The sequence below is a fragment of the Artemia franciscana genome, chromosome 19, assembly GCF_032884065.1.
Source record: "Artemia franciscana chromosome 19, ASM3288406v1, whole genome shotgun sequence".
NCBI lineage: Eukaryota > Metazoa > Arthropoda > Branchiopoda > Anostraca > Artemiidae > Artemia > Artemia franciscana.
In genome coordinates, this window is record NC_088881.1 from 16,745,289 (window position 1) to 16,769,589 (window position 24,301).

Here is a 24,301-nt window from a genome sequence, read left to right on the forward strand (position 1 = left end):
CACCAGTTACAAAAAGACCTTTGAGGCAAGCTGCAAAAAACACAAGGTAAGCTTTGAAAACTTGCATTTATTCATTTTATTTTGTCTTTGTTTGATTGAATTGATCGTCTCACTTCATTCTATTTATCAGTCCTAGTTGAACTTAGTTAAAGTAAAGAGGCTAGGGCTATTTTTAAAAAGTTTTTGAAAAATATTATTAGTTCCAATTGTCCTGTGGTGGCGCAGTGGGTTTGACCTTAGCTTGGTAATACGAGACCCAGAGATCGAATCATGCTGCAGGAATGCACTGCAGGGCCGACGCAGGGACCTTAGTAGTCAAGAAGCGTCTTTATTCCGATACAAATAGTTCCAATTCCCAAATTTTAATGTAAGTTTATGTATATACAGATATTGTTTTTTCTTTCTAGTGTTGTGCTGAAGGTTTCTCTTGGACATAGGGCCGAGATATCCACTGAATCGATTTCCACTGTCTTGAAAAGAATTTCCCTGTTGTTTCTACTTTGTGTTTGTTTGTTATGGAAAGGCAGTGTGATATTCGTCGCTGTTTTTTTAACTTAGAAATGTTTTATTAGCTTAATTGTTTATGACTTATAACTTTTTCATGTGGCTGCCCCCGTGGTACTCCGTATTTTATTAGCCCTAAAAGATGCAAAAAACTGTTTTGGTCCTAGAAACTGTTTGCTCTTTATGAAGCATTGCAGCGCTCCCTAGTATCTTTGAGGTCCTTTTTTCATCATTATCATTTCGGGGCATTAAACAAAAATGGCTGGATCGAGGGAGGAGAATGATATTGATTTGTATGCTGAAGATATTGGAGATGACTTCCCCGAAGTATTTTTTCAACCCATTTTTTAATAACATTAGTAGGGAAAATATTGGATGGGGGATTTTGCTTTGCTGAATAATAGTTTTAGCGTAATAATAGTGCGAAACTCAGGGTAGCCTATTTCCCTTTCCAAGATAGCAGAAAGTAGATTTTTACCTATTTTAGTTAGGAAGAAAGTGAATATATTGCTTGATGCTTTTTATTCTCTTTCATAATTCAATAATTGCATCTGTGGTAAATTCCATTTTGAGATAGCCTATAAAGAACTTGAAACAGCCAATTGTCACTAATAGTTTGAAAGTATATTTCTAATAAAAACTGGCTATTGAGTAAAATTGCTGTTTATAGCTGATTCAGGAATAGTAATTATTATTTTCCATATGTCTGAATTGTAAAATGATAGCCTATTTTGAAAACAAATTCATAGAAATTTTAAAAAAAAGCTAGAAACACCTCTTAAATGGCACCATAGAATAGAATTGGTGAAATCCTAGTTTAGTGACTTCTTGCTATCTTAGAAAGGTGTTATGACAGGAAAATGAAACTTTCAGGGATGGGTCTACAGGCTCAAGTATGTCCTGGGAAGGTATTTTTAAGTACCTAGCTCCACTCCCTCTCCTTCTAGAGGGTTCTGATCTTTGAAGACCTTTAAAATATGTGTGTTATAAAAGTGAAACAGGTAAAATTATAGTTGAGTGACTTCTTGCTATCTCAGAAAGGGGTTAGGTTAGGAAAATGAAACAGTAAAATTCTAGTTAAGTGACTTCTTGCTATCTGGGAAAGGGGTTAGGTTAGGAAAATGAAACTTTCAGGGATGGGTCTAAAGGCTAAAGTATGTCCCAGGAAAGTATTTTGAAGTACCTACCTCCACTCCTCCCTCTTAAGGGCCCTGACCTATGATGACCTTTCAAAATATCTGTGTTATAAAAGTGAAACCTTGCAAAATTGATCTTCTGCTTGAATGAAACAACAAAATTATTTTCAGCTTCACAACTTTGCTCAATCCCAATTTATAAGATTTTAAAGATATGCAAATACATTTCCTAAATTTTGAAAAAAAAACATTGATATGGGTCAAAATTCTGTTCAAATAACAGGAAATGCATTTTCAGAACTAAAGACAGAATTAGTGAAATTCTAGTTTAGTGACTTCTTGCTATCTTAGAAAGGTGTTATGACAGGAAAATGAAACTTTCAGGGATGGGTCTACAGGCTCAAGTATGTCCTGGGAAGGTATTTTTAAGTACCTACCTCCACTCCCTCTCCTTCTAGAGGGTCCTGACCTTTGATGACCTTTAAAATATGTGTGTTATAAAAGTGAAACAGGTAAAATGATAGTTGAGTGACTTCTTGCTATCTCAGAAAGGGGTTAGGTTAGGAAAATGAAACAAAATTCTAGTTAAGTGACTTCTTGCTATCTGGGAAAGGGGTTAGGTTAGGAAAATGAAACTTCCAGGGATGGGTCTACAGGCTAAAGTATGTCCCAGGAAGGAATTTTGAAGTATCTACCTCCACTCCTCCCTCTTAAAGGCCCTGACCTTTGATGACCTTTCAAAATATCTGTGTTATAAAAGTGAAACCTTGCAAAATAGATCTTCTGCTTGAATGAAGTACAACAAAATTATTTTCAGCTTCACAACTTTGCTCAATCCCAATTTATAAGATTTTAAAGATATGCAAATACATTTCCTAAATTTTGAAAAAAAAAAAACATTGATATGGGTCAAAATTCTGTTCAAATAACAGGAAATGCATTTTCAGAACTAAAGACAGAGAAAAAGCAACTGGTAACTGAAAATTTAGGTAGAATGTTGTTTTGTCAATATTTCAATAGGTCTACCTGACAGGCCTACCTGTCATGTAGGCAAATTTCAGGGCCCTCTAGAGGGAGGAGTAGAGGTGGGTACTTTAAAGCACCTTCCCAGGATATACTTTAGCCTGTAGACCCATCCCCAAAAGTTTCATTTTCCTAACCTAACCCCTTTCTGAGATAGCAAGAAGTCACTTAAATGCCTTTAATTCTGGAAATGCAATTCCTGTTATTTGAGTAGAATTCTGAGTCATATCAATGTTTTTTTTTTAAATTTAGGAAATGTATTTGCATATCTTTAAAACCTTATAAATTGGGATTGAGCAAAGTTGTGAAGCTGGAAACAATTTTGTTGTATTTCATTCAAGCAGAAGATCTATTTTGCAAGATTTCACTTTTGTAACACACATATTTTTAAAAGTCAGGACCCTTAAGAGGGAGAAGGAGTAGAGGTAGGTACTTCAAAATACCTTCCTGGGACATACTTTAGCCTGTAGACCCATCCCCAAAAGCTTTGTTTTCCTAACCTAACCCCTTCCTGAGATAGCATGAAGTCAATCAACTAGAATTTTACCATGAAACCTTGCAAAATAGATCTTCTGCTTGAATGAAGCACAACAAAATTATTTTCAGCTTCACAACTTTGCTCAATCCCAATTTATAGGGGTTGAAAGATATTTGTTATTTATTTATTTATTAATACCAAATATGGTAAGCTTTCAAGCTTGTTGCAAGCATATGCAATATATGCATATGCAAATACATTTCCTAAATTTTGAAAAAAAAAACAGTAACATGACTCAGAATTCTACTCAAATAACAGGAATTGCATTTTCAGAACTAAAGACAGAGAAAAAGCAACTGGTAACTGAAAATTAAGGTAAAATGTTGTTTGTCAAATTTCAATAGGTATTGACCTATTGTGTAGGCAAATTTCAGGGCACTCTAGAGGGAGGAGGAGTGGGACTCACTCTAAACTCATATAACAGTTTATTTACAACAGTATTGTGGTCAATTAAGTTGAATGCTCTCTGGAGATCAATTGATAAAAGATTCAACCAAGTATCAGGGTTTTCAAGGTTTTTAAGAATGGTGTCAAGAAGACTGACAAGGTAGTGTGAAGCAGATGTCTCCTTCAGGTTTCCAAACTGTTGTAAATCAATAAGTTCAAGAATCTCTGCCTTTAACCAATTAGCTAAAAAACTCATATATTTTGGGGGTTAAGGTGACCCCACCAAAACTGGTCATACTCTAGTGAAACCTTTCAGGCCTCCATTCTTTTGGTTGGAGTAATATTGCCTAGATCATGAAGGGTAACATCTAGAATTACTAATATCATTAAAAATACTTACAGGGGGGTAGACCAATGGGACAAACACTAGTTTTTATGGCATGTGGTATCTCCCAAGTGACATATAGCAATTGCAAATTCTGTCTGTCTGTGCTGGTTTTGCTGCTTTAGGCACTTTCAGGTAAGCTTGGACAATGAAATTTGGCAGGTGTATGAGGAACCAGACCAGATTAAATTAGAAATTGTCATTTCCCCAATTTAACCATCTGTGGGGGAGTGGAGGGATGGTTAAATCAGAAAAATTAGAAAAAACAAGGTATTTTTACCTTACAAATAGGTGATTGGATCTTAATGAAATTTGATGTTTGGAAGGATATTATGTCTCAGAGCTCTTATTTTAAATCACGACCAGATCTGGTGACATTGGGGGGAGTTGGAGGGGGGGCCTAAAATCTTGGAAAATGCTCAGAGTGGAGGGATCAGGATGAAACTTGGTGGGAAAAATAAGCGCAAGTTCTAGATACATGATTGACATAACCAGAACAGATCCGCTCTCTTTTGGGGAGTTGGGGGGAGGGAGAGCTAATTCTGAAAAATCAGAAATAATGAGGTATTTTCAACTTACAAAGGAGTGATCAGATCTTAATGAAATCTGATGTTTAGAAGGATGTTGTGTCTCAGAGCTCTTATTTCAAGTCCTGACCAGATCTGGTGACATTAGGGGGGCTGGAGGGGGAATTTAAAATCTTGGAAAATGCTTAGAGTGGAGGGACTGGAATGAAACTTGGGGGGGGGGGAATAATCACAAGCCCTAGATACATGATTGACATAACTGGAACAGATCTGCTCTCTTTGGGGGAGTTGGGGGGGTTTAATTCTAGAAAATTAGAATGGAGCAATTGAATGTTAATGAAGTTTCATATTTAGAAGGACCTTGTAACTCAGATCTCTTATTTTAAATCCCGACCAGATCTAGTGTCATTTAGGGGAGCTAGGGGGAACTGGAAATCTTGGAAAAACTTAAAGTGGAGAGATCAGGATGAAACTTGGTGGGAAGAATAAGCACAAGTCCAAGATACATGACTGACATAACCAGACAGGATCCCCTCTCTTTGGACGAGTTGGGGGGGGGGAGTGATTTGGAAAAATTGGAAAAAATGAGTTATTTGTAACTTACAAACAGGTGATCAGATCTAAATGAAATTTGATATTTAGAAGGATCTTGTGCATTAGAACTCTAATTTTAAATCCTGACCAAATCTGGTGACGTTGGGGGGAGTTGGAGGGGGAAACTGGAATTCTTGTAAAATGTGAAAATCAAGGTATCTTATGAATGGGTGATTGGATCTTAATGAAACTTGATATATAGAATAATCTTATGTCTCAGATGCTCTGTTTTTGAATTGGATGTGGGGACATAGAGGGTTGTAGGGGGAAAACAGAAATCTTGGAAAATGCCTAGAGTGGAGAGATCAGGATGAAACTTGATGGGAAGAATAAGCACAAGTTATAGATACATGATTGACATAATTGGAATAGATCCATTCTCTTGGGGGGAGCTGGGGGCCGTTAATTTGGAAAAATTAGAAAAATTGAAGTATTTTTAACTTAAGAATGGGTGACCTGATCTTAATGAAATTTGATATTGGGTAGGAACTCATGTCTCAGAGTTCTTATTTCAAATCCTGACCAGATCTGTTGAGATTGGGGGAGTTGGAGGGGTAAACCCGAAATCTTGGAAAATGCTTATTAATGTTATTGATACATGATTGACATAACTGGACTTGATTTAATCTCTTTGGGGGAGTTAGGGGGTGGGGTTAAGTGCTTTGGCGGTTTTGGTGCTTTACAAATATACAAATATAGAAGCTCGTTACATATGTTAATTTGTAAGTTGCGTGTCTTTATTACTAGCAAAAACGTTAGTAAAAAATTAAAAGTTTAGTTGCCTTCTTAAGTAACCAAAAGATTGGGTGGCAACTAGGCCTCCTTCCCCACCCCCTTTTCTCAAAATTGTCCTATCAAAACTATGAGAAAGCCATTTAGCCAAAACAAAATTAATAAGCAAATTTTGTTTTAATTATTCATGTTTGGAGAGCCAAAATCAAAACATGCATTAGTTCAAAAATGTTCAGAAATTAAATAAGAAAAAAGATTCCAACTAAAAGTAAGGAGTGACATTAAAACTTCAAACAATTTTATCATAAAGAGCAGGGCATTGACGAGGGAACAGCTTCTTTCATATACAGATTAATTCAGCTAAGCAAATTGGGATAAACTTTAAGCTTTAGTGTAAAGAGCAAGGTATTGACGAGGGGGTGAACCCTCTCATATACATAGTAAAAATATACAAATATAGAAGCTCGTTATATATGTTAATTCGTAATTTGCATATATTTATTACTAACAAAACGTTCATAAAAATCGTTTTGTTAGTAATAAATGGATGGGGGGAAATCGTTCCCCCCACCCTTTTTTCCTCAAATCATCCTATCAAAATTGTGAGAAAGCCATTTAGCCAAAACTGTTTCCTCCTCAACGCCCCACTCTTTACACTAAAGTTTTTTTTTATTGTTTTAAAAAGTAGAGTTGTGAGAATGGGTCAAACTTTAGTGTAAAGAACAGGGCATTGAACAGTGAACAGCCCCTTTAATATACTGAGTAATTTTCCGTTTATTTTAAGTTTTAATGTTGCTCCTTACTTTCAGTTGAAAAAAAACTTGTTTTTTTTATTTAATACTAGCTGTTGGGGTGGCGCTTCGCGCCACCTCAACACCTAGTTGGTGGGGGCGTTTCGCGCCCCCAAGCCCCCCTCCCCGCGCGCGTAAGTCGTTACGCGCCATATTAGTTACGCGCCATTGTAGTTGTGTCCCTGTGTCCCACCTGTGAATATATATATATATATATATATATATATATATATATATATATATATATATATATATATATATATATATATATATCGTAAAACTTGCAAATATACAACATTCTTGGCTGTCCCATTGGCTGTGCATATAAATAGATTGTCAGGTTTACTGGTGTCCCAGTCTGTAATTTCTCTTTGAGTGTTGTGGTTGTCATTTATATTCCCAGTGTCCCAGTCATCATTTGTGTTCCAGTGTCCCGGTCTGTAATTTCTCTTTGAGTGTCCTGGTCATCATTTATATTCCCTGTGTCCTGGTGATTTGTTGATGGTGATTGCTAATTGAACATTCCTTGTGTCCCAGTCGCTTTCTCTTTGAGTGTCCCGGTTGTCATTTATATTCCCTATGTCCCGGTGTCCCAGTTGTCATTTGTGTCCTGATGTCCTGGTCTGTAATTTCGTCAGTCAACAAACATGATGTCAGTCAACACACAAACATGACGTCACTCAACAGACACACAGACAACTTATTTTTATATATATAGATTTATAAGACCCATAAGAATAGTGTTTTCAAATTTGTACTATAGAATCCTTGAACTGGCAACAGGTTAAGAATTGTTTTCAAGTTAAGATATGTTATTTTGGTAAAGAAACAGATCATAGAAGCAGAAAAGCCGCCTACCCCCTAGGACAGGTAAGTAGCCTACCTCTTGGCTTGCAGATGTGCAGGGATACATAATTGTCCAGTTCCAATAAATCTGGTACTTACCCTAAAAAAAGGTTACCCTAAAGCTTACATAAGATAAGCCACGTCCTTATTGTACACAAATTATCCAATGGAAATGAACTATCTGAGCTGATTGATCACATCAGATGAAGTTATGAACTGAGAATCAAATCAACCCTTTGCAAACACAACAATGGTCTCTAACAGGACAAACTGCCAACAAGGTCATTAATTAGGGTCTGCAGTTGACTTCTGTGAATCAAATGCAGCTGATGGCTTTGAAATTCCCCTTTGGACAACAAAGACATATTTTGCATTTTGCCAGACAATCGCAAAAGATTAGAAACTTCAAGTTTAACAGAGCTCAATTCAACAGAAACTGGGAGACTATTGGGAGAAAATTTCAGTTGGGAGATTTCCTGATAAATTGGGAGGAGTGGAAGCACTGATTGGACTGCTTAAATCATAGCATTCTAAATTACTCCTGAAGTCTAAACTGTCAAAAATCATTTTTTTTTTAAATTTGCACTTGCTGTATTCTAGTTCTGGACTCCTGTATTACAAATATAGCCTCTTATTTACATTGGACAGCCTTTGCGAATTTTTAATGATAGCTATAGTGATATATCTGGTTATCCAGTTAATATGCTTTTATTTTGCAGAACTTTCCCTATAAATAACAGATGAAATAAGCTGTAATGTGAATATATTAACAAGTCCTAGTGCCCTACTTTGGGCCCTCAAGTTTAACTCCTTGAGCAATCATAAGCTGAAGAGATATGACATGTCTATACTTGTAAGATTGTGGTAAGGAGAGGAGAGGCTCAAGGAATCTAATTTAGGGACTAATAATACAGATAAGACAATCATTTGACTTTTAAATTTAGTTGCATAATCATACACATAGGCTAATGCTAAGAAGCAGCTTATTGTCTGGAATCCATCTTATTTGCTCAAACAAATGAAATGATAGAAGAAAAATCAAAGGGAGAAAAACATAATATACAATTTAAAAATTACTTATTTCTAGCATAATATAGCTTATGAGATTAATTTTTTCCTAACAAATAGGTGTAAGAAGCAGAAAAAAAATGGCAGTTAACCAAGCTAATGTTTAGATTTTAGTCCCATACTTATAAAAGGTGACTGAAAAACTTTTAATTTTCCCTTTGATAGGAATCAGATCTCCTAGGGGAAAACTGTGACTATCCGTTTTCATTTGGGACAGAGTTGTCTTGTCACTTAAGAAAAGCTAATGACTGGTGCTTGAACATTATTGAGTCAAGAGAGATGTAGTATGTATGAAGCTGTAGGTGAAAGTGCTGAGATCTTATGGTCTCGCAATTTTGTTGAACCAAATCTAGGTACAATCTTGTATTTAATAAGTTCTAAGATGTCTTTATGTACTGACTAAGTATAATTGTTGTCTAACTAATGATAATTCACTAGAGATGCATCCTAGTGCACTAAATCAATTTTATTGTGTGGACTATGTAAGCTTTTGTTACAATTTTATGGACATTTGGCAAAGGCTGAGGAATATTGATCTAGGTTTGGGATATAGACAAAGCAGCTTCCTCCCCAAATACCTCCTTTTTTCAAGATGTTGGGATAGAATGTTTACTTGTTGTTTATTCTTTACTTTACACTTTTAGGAAACGGATGCTGTGGATCTTTATAATGATGTTATAACATCTGGTGTAGACAAAAATGGACTTAAAGGGAAACATGTGAAACAGGATGGAAGAAGTGAAGAAAAGTTTGAAGGTGGTTATGGTCATAGTCAGGGTGGAAAGAGGTACCAGCTGTATGTTGGGAACTTGACCTGGGTAAGGGAACCATCATAAGAACTCAGCAACCAGGCCTACTTGGGCTCCTGAAGCAGAGAAAAATTAATTTTTGAAGCATCATAATTTGATGCAGACCAAAGCCAATGTTGATGGTATTTTTAAAAGAACAAATGCCAAATTATGTGTGACATTGCAAAGTGTAAGCTATGTGAAATTATCCAAAATTTTTGAGCTAAAAGAGAATCAATTTAAAGAAAATTAATATTTAGATCTAAGAAATTACCTTTGTTCAAGGCTCTTGCAAAATGTTGCTCCTTGGTTAAGTGATATTGGGAAAAGTTTAAGGTTAAGACCTGAGTGTATGAGGATATTGGGTAAGTGTTAAAAACACACAACACTTAGAAGATTGAAAAACTGTATAAAGTTTAAATGGTTTTGTTTAATAACTTAATGTCTAAATTCTGAGAATCCAATTTTTGTCTAAATTTGATAATTCCACCAACCTGTCATGCACACAGATTAAAAAAAAAGGGATGGGGGAGATTCTACTTTCCTTAGGAAAGAATGATGATATTAGTGAAAAAATGAGCTTCAGGCCAATATTTTGAGATCTATTTATTTAGGTCTTTAAAGACGCTTTATTAGCTATTTTTTGAACTGTATGAAAATTTTCAACAAGGCTTGGTATGGGTTTAAGACTAATGCACATATCAGATGATGAATGACAGTGTTTCAGGGGGCCATAAAATAAATTTTAGGGGTCCTGACTTTTCATGTGTACAGGTATTACTACAGTTTTGCTTTTGATTGTATCAGTAATAAGTGTCTGCAGCTTATTTATAGCTATTTCATCCCCTCATTAATGACCAATTAGGTTTTTTCAAAGCTAGGGGTGGGCAAAATACTTTAAATATACTAGAAATTGTTGTTTAATATGCAGCTTAAATCTTCTTACTGTATATGTTTTTTCAGGCTCATTGCTCTCACACCCAAAGAAGGCTGTAAACCTTAACATAATTATGCACAAGATACTATTTTCTCAAAGAATCTATCTAATATGTGTTCTTGTGTTTCTTTTATGTGTGGAGGCAAGCACTTGCAATATTATTATTGTTATTTTTATTGTGTCTGTGTTTTATTAGCCTGTAAAATTTTGTATTGTAAAAGCAATAATCTGTGTTACCTTAGGTAAAATTGTCTTCACTATTTGAAAAATAAGTAACAAATCCTTACACTCTAGTTTTTTAGTGTGACTTCTAAACGTAGTTTCTACTTGATGACCCTTACCTAAACCTAGAACATTCAAATTTCACATTATTTTGTCCAGAACCAATAGAGTTCATAAGTTCCTGATAGTTCAGCATTGATATGCTAAATACCTTCCAAAAACATATGTATTTGATACATTAATAAGTTCATCTTGTTAATTAATTTGTTCGTTTATTTATTAATACACCAAGCTATCATTTTTTATATACAGATGTAATAGGAAGCTGTTGGTTGATACCAGTGACATGAATCTTGACTTTTTGGTATAGAATGTTTGAACTTGTCTTTTTTTTTACATTGTTTATGTTTTATGCTTTACCTAGTTTCAGTCTTCTCTAGGTTGTACTAGGTTGACTTAATATTTGGATTTAGAGCGTTATTGTCATACAGTTCTACTTTAAAGATAGATTATTGTTCCAGTAATTTTGACCTACCTAATAGAAATTGTATTTTTCAAAGAATTTTATAAGGCATTGTATCATGTGATAAGGCAGAATGAAATGCAAGTTAAAGCTCTAACAAATCACAAAGCTCTTGTATTCTGAAAAGTGTTCATCTTTTTAACTCATCTATGTTTATGTTATTTTATTATTATTGTTGTTAAATTGTTATTTGTTAACTGTCAACTACGGAATTATAAGTTAGTTTAGTCGAATCATTTAAACTGTTAAACTTGTTTTCAAGGGTCTATCAGATAATTTGTATCAGAATTTTCTATTATTAAAGATAAAATCAGGGATGTCGCCCAGTAACAAACATTTTTTTTTTTTTTTTTTTTTTGCCCAGTCTAGCCAGTTCGACATTCTGTAAGATTTCTTTGAATACCTTACCTATATTAAACTCTTATTCAAGGCTCTATCAAGTAATTCGTATCAGAATTTTTTATTATTAAAGAAAAAATCAAGGATGTAGCCGAGTAACAAACATTTTTGGTTTCTTGCCCAGTCTAGCCAGTTTGACTTTCTGTAGGATTTCTTTGAGTATGTTAACTATGTTAAACATGTTTTTCAAGGGTCTATCTGATAATTTTATCAGAATTTTCTATTATTAAAGAAAAAATCAGGGGTGTTGCCCAGTAACAAGCGTTTTTGGTTTTTTGCCCAGTCTAGCCAGTTTGACAATCTGTAGGATTTCTTTGAATATGTTCAAAAATTGAAATATTTTCAAGAAAATTCGTTTTTCAAGGGTATATCTGATAATTTGTATCAGAATTTTCTATTATTGAAGAAAAAATCAGGGATATTGCCCAGTAACAAACGTTTTTTGTTTTTTGCCCAGTCTAGCCAGTTCGACATTCTGTACTATTTATTTGAATATAGCTAGAGTTATTTGCTAGAGTGTTGCCAGTGTAATTTCTTATATTTTACTGCTTGGTTTATATACAATAACTAAATTATGTTATGATGAAACCTATATGGGGTTATATTTATTGTTATTTATAAACTGTGTGAAATTTCGATGGAGACTGCTCATATGGATGCCTGAGTACTCTGGAGATTCACAAGAGGTAATTTGTAAATTAGGTTCATTGTAGGGTGAATACATTCGTTATTGAATTTAGCTTATTATAATTTAATGGAAATAAACATCCTTGGTTATCAATTAAATTTATTGGTATATGGTTTGAGGGGCGTTGGTTGATAAAAATACTGACTTTTCTGCTAGTTTTCACTGTAACTGTTTAATCTTTTTTAGGCTTCTATTGAAAAGTGAATATATCAAATTATAACTCAAATAAAATAACATCGCCTTAAATGGAACCCATCAGACGATGGGCGCCTGCAGAGCTTATCACATTCACAACAAGAATGAGAATTTTTTTTGTGCTGAACTTTTTTGTGATACCAAAATTGATGAAAAGTACATAAATAAAGTATCTGCTTAAATTTACATTGAGCATGATTTATATTAATTTATATTGAAGTTATACATATGAAAAGTGCTAAGAACTCTTCCGAAGAACTGCGGTTGATTTATGTAGTCTGGCATTTAATTTGAATGCAAATAAAAAATTTGGATTCAGCCACATACTGCCCATAGCAGCTTTCGTAATGTATATACACCGAGTGGGGTCGGAGTATTTTGTTCATGAAGAGTCGCATTTGATATCTTTTTGCCAAGGTTTGCTCCTTAAACTATCTATTGCAATTTCTAAAATGGCGTGATTGTTAAAACAGTTTACGCAACACAACTTTTATATTTATTGACAATAACTCATTGTTAATTTCGCAATATGTTTATTTGTAGACTAAACTACCAAGCTTGAAAAAAATGGCAAGTGTTGCCAAACGCCAGAAGGCGCTGATGAGTTTTGGGTCGACATTAGTCACGTTTTCCACTTTTATAAGTTACCCATACTCTTTGGTTGGAATGTTTTTTTTTTTTTTTAATATATAGACGTTTTTACTTTTGAACCTAAAAAGTAAATCAAAAATTTAGTACCTTAAAAGCTGTCTAACAAGATACCAAAAATGAACGTTGTTGTTATTGCGAAAAATTTTCGAGTAAAAAATAATCCCCTAGAACTTATAACAAATAACTGATGGTAGTAGCTGTAGACTAAAGGCCTCAAGGTGTCCCTTTTTAGATCCTTAGGAACCACTTTAATGGAAGAACTCGTCATTTCTAGCAGGTAATGTAGGTTTTGCTTAAATGGTTTTTAATTTCTTTTTAACAGCATGTTTTTAATTTTTAGCAATTAATAGACATTTGAGGCTTATGGTCTAATTTTGTGTTTTGATAATCTAGTGGACAACTGATCAAGACATTGTTAATGCTGTAAAACAGTTGGGGATTGCTGATTTTATAGAGGTTAAGTTCTACGAAAATCGGGCCAATGGGCAGTCAAAAGGATTTTGTATGGTTACTGTTGGGTCGGAACAAAGTTTAAGAAATTGTCTTGAAAATCTTGGGAAGCGCCCAATTTACAATATGATGCCGGAAGTGACGTATGCTTCAAAGCAAGCCCTATTTGCAGTAAGTTTTGATGTTACACTTGTTATTGTTTTGTTTCGTAGTATTATTGCTGTTTTTAGAAACGTTCTTATCGCTGATTTTCAATTTAAAAAAAAATTGATGAAAGTAAAGACCTAAATTGAATCTTAAAACAGGCAAAAACTATTGCTTTGCTGCGTATGTAGCATATATCTGTAAAGCTAGTGCAAAAGACCGGGCAGATGATGTCCCTGTATGTTCGTGGAATTATGCAAAAGTAGCACTTAACTGAAAAAACAAATAAAGAGGATTTATTGAACAGTTAAGCATAAAGCGCTTTAAGAGTACTACGACTTCTGTAAATACATGTTTTTTAGGCTGCAACAAACTAATTTTCTTCGGTCTTTGTCGCCATCAGATAATCTTTGTTTTTTATTAATTGTATTCACGACCGACACCCTAAGCCTCAGCATCAGGAAGGCACACACTTTGTTTTTTTTAGATCGTATTTCACCAATGGTTTCAACCACAAGAAGTCTTTATTATCGATGTGGTGGTGGAACAGAAATTTGGAAGATCGTGAATAGAAGACTCCTTGTTAAGCGTATTTTATCGTGAGAAATTCACTGACTATCTCAGAATTTTCACTAGCTAACCTTTTTTATTGTTTGGACATTTTTTTTTTTTTTTTTTTTTTTTTTTTTTTTTTTTTTTTTTTTTTTTTTTTTTTTTATACAGAAAAACACTTGGTTTCTTCTGTAATTTTGAAAAGGCACTTGAATATATAATTTTTGTTCAAATGAACTATTATGGAAATCCATGGCTTTTGGTTAGATATGGTCACCCTGTTAAAAAAAAGGTCATTGCCCACTCATGAGGCAGCGGACGTAACTAACTGAGGCTTTTCCACCTATCGGGTGAAAATACAATCTCGGGTGAAATTTACACCCTCAGGCGTTTTCACCCTATTTTGGCTGTGATTGATGTTTTGTGTCAGAAGGCAGCACCTTCATGGGGTGAAATTTTCTTTTGTTGGTTGAAGCGGTCACTATGTGTTCATTTTCGTTCAAGTGAGCCTTCCTTGAAAAAAAGATGAATATTTTTCACTGGACAATTCCTTTCAAAATCCATTTTTATTTTAACTTCGACTATAATGGGTGTCGTTTGTTCTTATGCAGCTACTGCTGCAACCATGATTCCTCGCTTGTGTTTCTAACACCTTGAACATCCTTAAGAAATCGGGTAAAACTATTTATTTTATCATAACAAAAAAAGCTCCAAATATTGACAAATTTGCTGTCTGAAATTTGTCAAATCGGAATTTGAAAACCGTATCAGTCGTTTTTTAAGTGATAAAACAGTAATTTATTTCCCTTTTTTTTCTACTGACTTAAGCTTCTTGTAACATAAGATTTGAATTAAAAAAAAAGGTTATAAATTTTGTCCAAGTTGTTTGAATGGTTACAGTCCATATAATGTCCGATATATTGTCATATTATTTTAGAAGGCTATTGGTATGTTGAAAGAATGTTCGGCATACTCTGGTATATTTTTATTAAGGAAAGAATCCATTTTGTAAAATAAACCTTCGGTTCCTTTTTTCGAAAAACAGAATTCAGTAGCCGTAATTGAAAATTGGACTTTAGGAAGGAACACGGTAAAAATAGACAGGGAGGACGGGGGGGGGGCATCATGTTTGACGTCTAGTCCTATGCTTCATTGTAGCTAGAACGATTAGGTCGGTCTCCTTATAGATACCACGTTTTGTGATACCTTTGGATCTCTTACAAGTCATTTATGATCAAAGAATTTGTGCTTGAAAAAATTCCTGTGGTCCGAATATGTAAAAGCATTTCCGTTTAATTTATGATTGGGGTAGTACTAACTTTCTTTGAACACCGGCTTCATCATGTGTTCGTTTCAAATAGTTCGTGGCAACGAACTGAAAGTAAAGAGTGACCCAGCTCATTTGTAACCGAAACTTGAAAAAAAAACTGAATTTTGATATCAATAGATATATCAAAAGAACCGGGGTTTTATGCTGGTTTCAAATATATAAATTTCAATAAGTTTAATCGTACCCATCAAAGGTTATGAGCCTGAGAAAACTTGCCGGATTTTGGAAAAAAGGGGGAAACGCCCCATAAAAGTCATAGAATCTAAATAAAAATCACACCATCAGATTCAGCGCATCAGATAACCCTACAGTAGAAGTTTTAAGATCCTGTCTGAAAAAATTTGAAATTTTGCATTTCCTGCCAGAAGAAAGGTCACGGATGCATTTTTATTTTATTTTTTTTACTCGGGTGATCGAATGGACCCAGTGGTCCTAGAATATCGTGAGAGGGCTCATTCGAACAGAAATTAAATTTTGTGCCTTTTTTAGTCGAAAAAACTGGAGGGGAACTATACCCCCTCCCACACTCCTTTTTCTCAAAATCGTCCGATCAAAATTTTGAGATAGCCATTTTTTTAAGCATAGTTGAAAGCCCGATTAACTATGCCTTTGGGGATATCATGACCCTACCATAGCCCCTGAGGATAGGTCTTTAAGTTAAAAAATTCGCCTATTATTTTCGAATAGTATCTGTTTTTTAAGAAGTATGCATAAATTTTCGGGGGGGGGGGGTCTGCTGGTAGGATTTTCCTCGGGAATAGTTTTTTATGGGGTAGGAAGTTTCGAAGGGGCGAATTGTTCAGTGGACATTTTACACTGGGGGAATTTGTCAGAATTCCTGTACGAAATTCTTTTTATGTCTTGCTTTCTCTTTTCTGTCTCAATTTTACGCAAGGAGATATTAAGTGTCCGATGTAAATTTCACCAGGATTGAATTGTCTAGATGATAAATCCTTGGGGAGGAGGGATCTTTCCGTGGAGGAGCAGCCATATTTCCTGGCATTATTTAAATAACGATCAAAAATTAAATATAAAACAAGTTTTTCCAACTGAAAGTAAGGAGCAACATTAAAACTTAAAACGAACAGAAATTATTACGTAAATGAGGGGGTTACTCCTCTGCAACACCTCGCTCCTGCGCTAAAGTTTAAACTCTGTCCCAATCTTTTAAGAACGACTCCTGAAAGACTATCTTAGTTTAATCAGAACAATAAATTTTTTTTTTTTTTAAGTACTAAACAGCTTTAGCGGAAAGAGTGAAGTGTTTTGGAGTGACCTCCTCATACACGTAATAATTTTTTTTTTTTTTTAGTTTTAATGTTGCTCTTTACTTTCAGTTGAAAGAAGCTTTTTTTTTTTCTAATATTCCCTAAACCCTAGGTGATAAGCAAGTTTTCTTACGGGGAATATTTTGTCCATATAGACTTTTTTCTCAAACGAAGATGTATCCGCATAGAAAAAAAAAAGATGAGATGATCCCATTCACTGGAGAACCCAATGGAGTTAGTGGTTAAACTAGTACTATCAGTTCAGAGACCTTTGCTGTTATGCTATGATGAAAAAAGTGGAAATAAATGCTCTTAGCCCCGTTGGTATCTTTATTTAGAGTGGATTTGACCACCATCAAAGTAAGGTGTTCTTGTTTAGTACCCACAGGGTTTCAGAATTACTTCAGAAAAAAGGAAGCAAGCATATGAAAAGGCTTCTTCCTAAGCTTCCATATATATATATACATATATATTATTTATGTTAATTCATACCATTTTATTTATGTACAATAATGGATCCACTAGCAAATGTACATTAAGGCAAATAATGTCTTTTTGCTAATTATTTGCTATTTTGAACTCTAGTGTAAAAATAGTTGTGTTTCAAACATGTCAATGCTCGTGCTATATCGTTTAATCTTATTGATTGGGGTTTAAAATTGTCCTTATTCTGTTCATATATAAACTTTGTAGTTGAGACAATGGTTTATCAGTGAATATAGATTGATTTGTAAGTTTTTCGTTTTGGGAAATGAAATTGTTTATATGAAAAACGATGTATTGTTTATACCAATTTTAATATGTTTTCATAGTCTTGTGACTAATTTTTGTTGCTATTTAAAGGTATCCTTCCTCAGAGTCTTTCCTCTTGATCAGTATAGCTTATTGCAATAGGATTTCATCACCAACTGTCAATGAAAGTAATGAAATCTATTCTTTGGTTTTCATTACCTTTCAGTTATGAAAACTAAATATACCTGATTGCAATAAGCTACATTGAAATCGGGTTTTATGTCTGTCTATTCTAAATCCCTTCATTTGTTAGTGCTATTGAATTGTTATCTCCACTTTCAGTTGTAATAGCTGTGTTCTTTTTCAATAAATTGGTATCAAAATAAAGTGGTTTAATGTATTTTCTATACTATCCACAAGTGGTGTTATATAATTTTGATTGTCATGAATGTTTTCTTTTCCTTAAGCTTGAAGCTGCATCAAAGACTCGTCCTGAACCTGGTCCATCTCCTCAACAACCTCCTCCACAACTAGGTCCTCCTCTCGGTATGAGGCCTCCACATAATGGACCACCAAATCAAAGGCCTCCTTTCTTGCCACCACACCTCTCAGTAGGTCCAAGACCAGGAATGCCTTTAGGACCGCCTCCTCCGGGAATGCACGGAGGACCTCCAATGGGTATGCCTCCTAGGTAAGGCTTTCAATCTTCTCTTTTTCATGTAAAAGATCATGAAATGGAAATGTGGCTTGTATGACTTAAAGTTATTCTATGAGCTAATATCAATTTTAATAGGTTTTCCCGGTGGATGGGGGATTGAAAACAACAAAGATTTGTAGGCCTTTTTTCTTCAAAATACCCACCCTGGAAAATACTCTGGACCTACCTCGCAATAGAGTCAGATCAGTTCCATTGGAATATCTAGGGACGTAGCGCTGTTCATCTGCTGTGCATAACGTTGATCTTGTGAAATATGTACGTTGCTGACTAAGCACTGTGGTGATCTAAGCCTAGGAAAAAGTAGCTTTTGACGTTTAGATTCTGGAAGTTAAGTGACTAATGTCAAATCACTTGCTTCCTTTGTCATCTTTAAGGCCACTAGATAAATGTAAAACTGATTTGGGGCAAGGAGTATAATAATATCCGTGAAATAGCTGAAATCAATAAGTGAAACTTCGGCTAAGTCGATGTGTTTTTCTTTTTTTTGGGCCGTGATAAACTTATGGAGAGGTACAGTAAGCGACGTAGTATCTCAATATCTGAATTAGAATTTAGCCAAAAAATTGGCTGAAAAATACTGAGCTTTAGCTATATGTGGGCATCGCCGCCATGGAAACGACTTAGAATTAGCCTCTTCTTTTCAGCGAACACTTGAGAAAACTGACATGAAATTAAATTACTGGTTATGAATTTGATATAAGAATCATGCATGTGAAAAAAACGGCCGTATTTGTACACTTTCCTGAAATTGTTTGAAAATTTGTTTTAGATTTTATTTCGAGATTTCAATTTCCCTCTCTCCTTTTCCTCCTTGGGTTGGGTCAATTTGGTTTAGGTCAATTTAGGTCCTTGGGTTGGGTAGACTTGGCGCTTGGGAAATTTTCTGAAAAAAAACTTCTCCGTCACCCAAGTGTTGGTTTGCTGTATGTTCTCGTATTGATTTTTTTTTTTTTTTTGAGCGTTTTTTGTGCCTGCTATTTTGTTCGAGACTTAGTTGTGGCTGGTCGAAATTTATATTGTTTACGCGTTTGATGTGTTGGGGTTTCCCAGAACACATCCTTTGGGGATATTGAAACATTGTGGGTAGTATAATATCCAATCGTACAATAAAGGAAACCCGGAGCTTGTAAGATATTGAAAAGAAAACGTCTAGTAATACCTTGTGTAAAATAAGTAGTTTCCCCTGTTGTTTTTATGTAACTCGAAGTTGTGTGGATCTTAGTATATTTTTCAAATACGTGCGTGGCTTTCTTGTTGTTTTATTATGTGTCGATATTTTAGTTTTGGATTCTTCAAAGAAAAAGATTTGTTTCTAGGCATTGGCGTTGTGCGGAGGGGGGGGGGTGCATGTCCAATAATGTTTCTAACCAGTTAGGAACAAGCTAGGTTCGATGAAATCCGATATAAAGCGCCTTGATTTTACTAAAATATCTAGTACATGGTTTTTCCACCAAAGATGTTGACTAGTATGAGTTTCTTGTTATGTAGTTTCTTTTTTAATTTTTCATTTTGACTTTAATTTTTAATGTTAGAGATGAACTGCTTAAAGTCTGGGCAGAGTATTTGTTAGGTTTAATTAGGATGTCACTTTAGTTTTGAAATCTTCTAATTTTTTTATGACCATTTCTCTGAATTGTTATTATTTAATATGATTTTAATGGTATGTGCTTGTTAATAATTCTTATTTATATATATATATATATATATATATATATATATATATATATATATATGTATATATATATATATATATATATATATATATATATATATATATATATATATATATATATATATATATATATATATATATATATATATATATATATATATCAGAGACATAAAAGCTCAATTCTTGAAAGTATTATGAGCTTTCCTTTTCTTTTTTCTTAGTTTGTCTTTTTATTCAATCCTAAAAGCTAATGTATTTTCGAATTAGATTCAATAACTTCAGTTACAATATTTACGTAGTTTTTTATTTATTTGTTGTTCAGTTTTTAAGCTTCCGTTTCTATTCGTTTTAATATGCATCTCTTGTGTTTTTGCTCTTTGGAAAATATTTTGGGACAAAATGTGTAAATCGTGTGTTTCGATGATTTGTTTGTTGTACGGAACTTGTATTTCAAATATTGTAGAAATTATTGTATTCCAGTAGCTTATTTTCTGAATATCTCTTGGTATTCTTTATTGAGTTGTTTCAAAGAAGCACATCGTGAATAGTGTTTTGAGTAAGCAAAATATCGGTGTCGTTTAGTAATAAAGTACTGCTAAAGTATATGAAAATAATGTTTTATGTCACTTCCAGACTATACACAAATATATCATATATGTATCACAAATAGAGTTTTTTCGGGGAAATAGATAGTTAAATGTTTTTTTTGTTTCACGTTTAAAAAGTACTTGGGGGCACCTGGCTTAGGAAGAGCATCCCGTGATATGCCATTAATTTTAACATATATTTTTAGCTGCCTTATTCTGGGAAGTAAACTTCTTGAATTACATGTTAGTCTAGTTTTAGTTATTACTTTATTTTAGACTAATGAAAATGTAGTATGCCAATATTGTACGTAGCTATTGACTGTGTTATTTTCAGTCTGTATTTATTTGGTATGAATACAAGCTCAGCTATTTGATCTTGCAAGTCTGAAAACGTGGATTTCGCACATACAATAAATAAGAACGTGATATAACAAACAAGAAAAATGAAGTTGACAGTAAAGGTTGTAATTGAAAATTCTCATAATTTTAAAGAAAGAGTTTTGAATTGTGTAAACATATAATACTTTTGCTGTCTTTTTAGCTTTTTTTTAGTCGCTGCTTTTTATGGCACTTGGTATTTGCCAAGTGACATAGCGATCGCAAATTCGCTATGTCACTAAGGGGTTAAGGGGGGATAGTTCGGAAGAAGTAGAAAAATGAGGTATTTGTAACTTACGAACAGGTGATAAGATCTTCATGAAATTTGATATTTAGAAGGATCTTGTGCTTCAGCACTCTTATTTTAAATTCCGACCAGATCCGGTGGAGTTGGAGGGGGAAACCGGAAATCTCAGAAAACGTAAAAATTCAGGTATCTTTATCTTACGAATGGGTGATCACATCTTAATGAAACTTGATATGTTGAAATATCTTATGTCTCAAATGCTACATTTTCAATTCGGATCGGATCCGGGGACATAGGGGGTTGGAGGGGGGAAACAGAAATTTTGGAAACCGGAAATCTTGGAAAACACTTAGAGTGGAGAGATCGGGATGAAACTTGTAGGCGTGTCAGGGACCTGCACAAATTGACTTGATAATAGTCGTTTCCCCGATTCGACCATCTGAGGGGCTGGAGGGAGAGGAAAAATTGAAAAAACGAGGTATTTTTAACTTACAAATGGGTGATCGGGTCTTAATAAAATTTGATATTTAGAAGGACCTCGTGTCTCAGAGTTCTTATGTTAAATCCAGGCCGTATCCGGTGATATTGGGGGAATTGGAGGGGGAAACGGGAAATCTTAGAAAACACTTAAGAGTGGGGAGATCGGGATAAAATTTGGTGGGGAAGAATAAGCACAAGTCTTAGATACGTGATTGACATAACTGGACTGAATCCGCTCCCTTTGGGGAAGTTGGGGGGGGGGTTAATTCGGAAAAATTGAGGTATTTTTAACTTAAAAACAAGTGATCGGATCTGAATGAAATTTGATATTTAGAAGGAGCTTATGTCTCACAGCTCTTACTTTAAATTCCGACCAGATCTGGAGACATTGGGGGGGGGGGGGTGGATGGGGAAACCGAAAATCTTGGAAAACGGTTAGAGTGGAGAGATTGGGATGAAACATGGTGGGTAGAACAGGCAAATGTCGTAGATACGTGATTGACGTAACCGAACTAGATTCACTCTCTTGTCAGGAGTTAGGGGGGAGGGTCCAGTGCTTTGGCGAGTTGAGTGCTTCTGGACGTGCTAGGACGATGGAAATTGGTAGGCGTGTCAGGGACCTGTACAAATTGACTTAATAAAGTCGTTTTCCTCGATTCGACCATCTTGGGGGCTGAAGGGATAGGAAAAATCTGAAAAATGAGGTATTTTTAACTTACGAGTGGGTGATCAGATCTTAATAAATTTTGATATTTAGAAGGACCTCGTGTCTCAGAGCTCTTATTTTAAAACCCGACCGGCATTAAGCCTCTGATTTTGCTTTTAAATCGATCTACTGATTCTTGGGATTTTGATAGAGCTCAAAACATATTAGCTCTTGGCTCTTCTGACCTCATCAGAAGTGCCCTATGAGCTCTTAGCTCTTGTTTTATATAAAAGTCTAATTTCTAGCTGAGAGTGGTTGTCGAGCAAATTGTAATTGCTGCTGCTGAAGTTAGAGTCAAAATCCCATGGAGAAGGCTGGTCCAGCTTTTTAGGGCACTTGGTATCTACCAAGTGACATATAGCGATCCCAAATTCTGTCGGTCGGTCGGCCTGTCTGTCCCGGTTTTGCTAGTTTAAGCACTTCCAGGTAAGCTAGGACGAAGAAATTTGGCAGGCGTATCAGGAACCAGGCCAAATCGGAAAAATTAGAAAAAATGAGGTATTTTTAACTTACGAACGGGTCATCGGATCTTAGTGAAATTTGATATTTAGAAGGCTATCGTGTCTCAAAGCTCAATCCCGGCCGGATCCGGTGACATTTGGGGGAGTTGGGGGGAATCAAAATCTTGGAAAACGCTAAGAGTGGAGGAATGGGGATGAAACTTGGTGGAAAAAATTAGCAGAAGTCCTATATGCGTGATTGACATAACCGGAACGGATCCGCTTTCTTTGGAGGAGTTTGAGGGGGAGGATTAATTCTGAAGAATTACAAAAAATTAAGTATTTTCAACTTACGAAGGAGTGATCGGATCTTAAATGAAATCTTAATGCCGTGCGAGTATGTTAGGCAGGTACATACTGCAAGGAAATCGGTTGCCAAATATATGATTAACTAGGAAGTGCTTGAAGATTGAGTTGCAGTGCCAAAAGTAATGATTCGAATTTTTATATTATAGAGGAATGCATCCTTCAATGCATAGACCTGACCGACCTCCTCCAGGATTTGCTGTAAATGGTCCACCTCCACATCAAAGGCCTGGAATGCTTCCATTAGGACCAGTCGCTCCACCTCCAGGTCCTCCTCCAAGAGGAATGATGCCTCCTGGTGTCGTAAGTAGTCGTTACACCTGATCTAAATTATGTTTTAAGCATATAAAATAAGTTAGTAAAAAAAAAGGAAACAAAAATACATCGGGTTTCTTTGCTTTTGAAATGACATGGAAGCTCAGTTTGACCTATGTTATTTCAAATTTTATATTCGGTTTGTGTGAAAAATCATTATAAAAAGAAGTGAAACAAGGTTTAATTTTGTCAGGAATAATATCCAAAAGGTAACTTTGGATCCACGTACCATAAAGTTGAATAGCCGAAGGTTGCTTTTGTAAGCAGATAAGGAAACGAATCGAAATTTGAATTTTCTTTATAGGAGAGGATCTGACCATAATGAAAGAAATTTCAAGGTGGTTAAATCAGTCACCTTTTAAGGTCGCAAAGGATTTTCTCTCTCAAATAATTTCTGACCACATTGGAGAATCATGACAAAAGAAAAAATCACAAAGGAGAGAGAAACGACGACAATAACAGCCAGTGAAAAACAGAAGAACAGACTGCAAATATTTCGGTTGAGATCTCTGCTCAACCGTCCTCAGTGTAACATGAAAGAAAAAATGCAGATAAAGGTCCAAAAGACAATATAAAAACCAAACCTCAAATAAACACTTAAACTAAGATAAGGACTCCTTCCAAGCAACGATGGAAGGGAAAATAGAAAGGGTAAGTTTCAGATGAAAGGGGAAAGGGTAACTTGAGTTACCCTTTCATCGTTGCTTGGAAAGGGTCCTTTTAGTTTCAGTGTTTACATTGAGAGTTTTTTTTTTTTCATGTTGTCCTCTGAAATTTTATACTTTTTTGTAGAAACTTCACCCTAAACGATCCTCAGCTTTTTTGAAGTCTGTTGTTCGGCCTATCACTGACTATGGTCATACGACATTGTTTGGCCTATCACTGACGATATGGTCATACGACATACGACGACTTGACAACATTCAGCGAAGAGCAACAAAATCTGTACCAACACTAAGAGGCCTCGCCTACTCTGAACGAT

At 34.9% G+C, this 24,301-nt stretch overlaps 1 protein-coding gene across 3 annotated transcripts in view; it reads left to right on the forward strand.

The window, feature by feature from the left end:
• Positions 1-729: 729 nt before the first annotated feature.
• The window catches only part of LOC136039347 (cleavage and polyadenylation specificity factor subunit 6-like), a 51,195-nt gene continuing 27,623 nt past the window's right edge, over positions 730-24,301 (forward strand). For 2 of the 3 annotated variants that reach the window (XM_065723001.1, XM_065723002.1), the window contains exons 1-5: positions 730-831; positions 9,176-9,349; positions 13,328-13,555; positions 17,878-18,101; positions 23,154-23,307. In XM_065723001.1, the coding sequence (XP_065579073.1) occupies positions 763-831; positions 9,176-9,349; positions 13,328-13,555; positions 17,878-18,101; positions 23,154-23,307 (849 nt within the window). In that variant the 5' untranslated portion in view covers positions 730-762. The remainder of the gene's footprint in view (positions 832-9,175; positions 9,350-13,327; positions 13,556-17,877; positions 18,102-23,153; positions 23,308-24,301) is intronic. The other variant, XM_065723003.1, reaches the window with a different exon arrangement.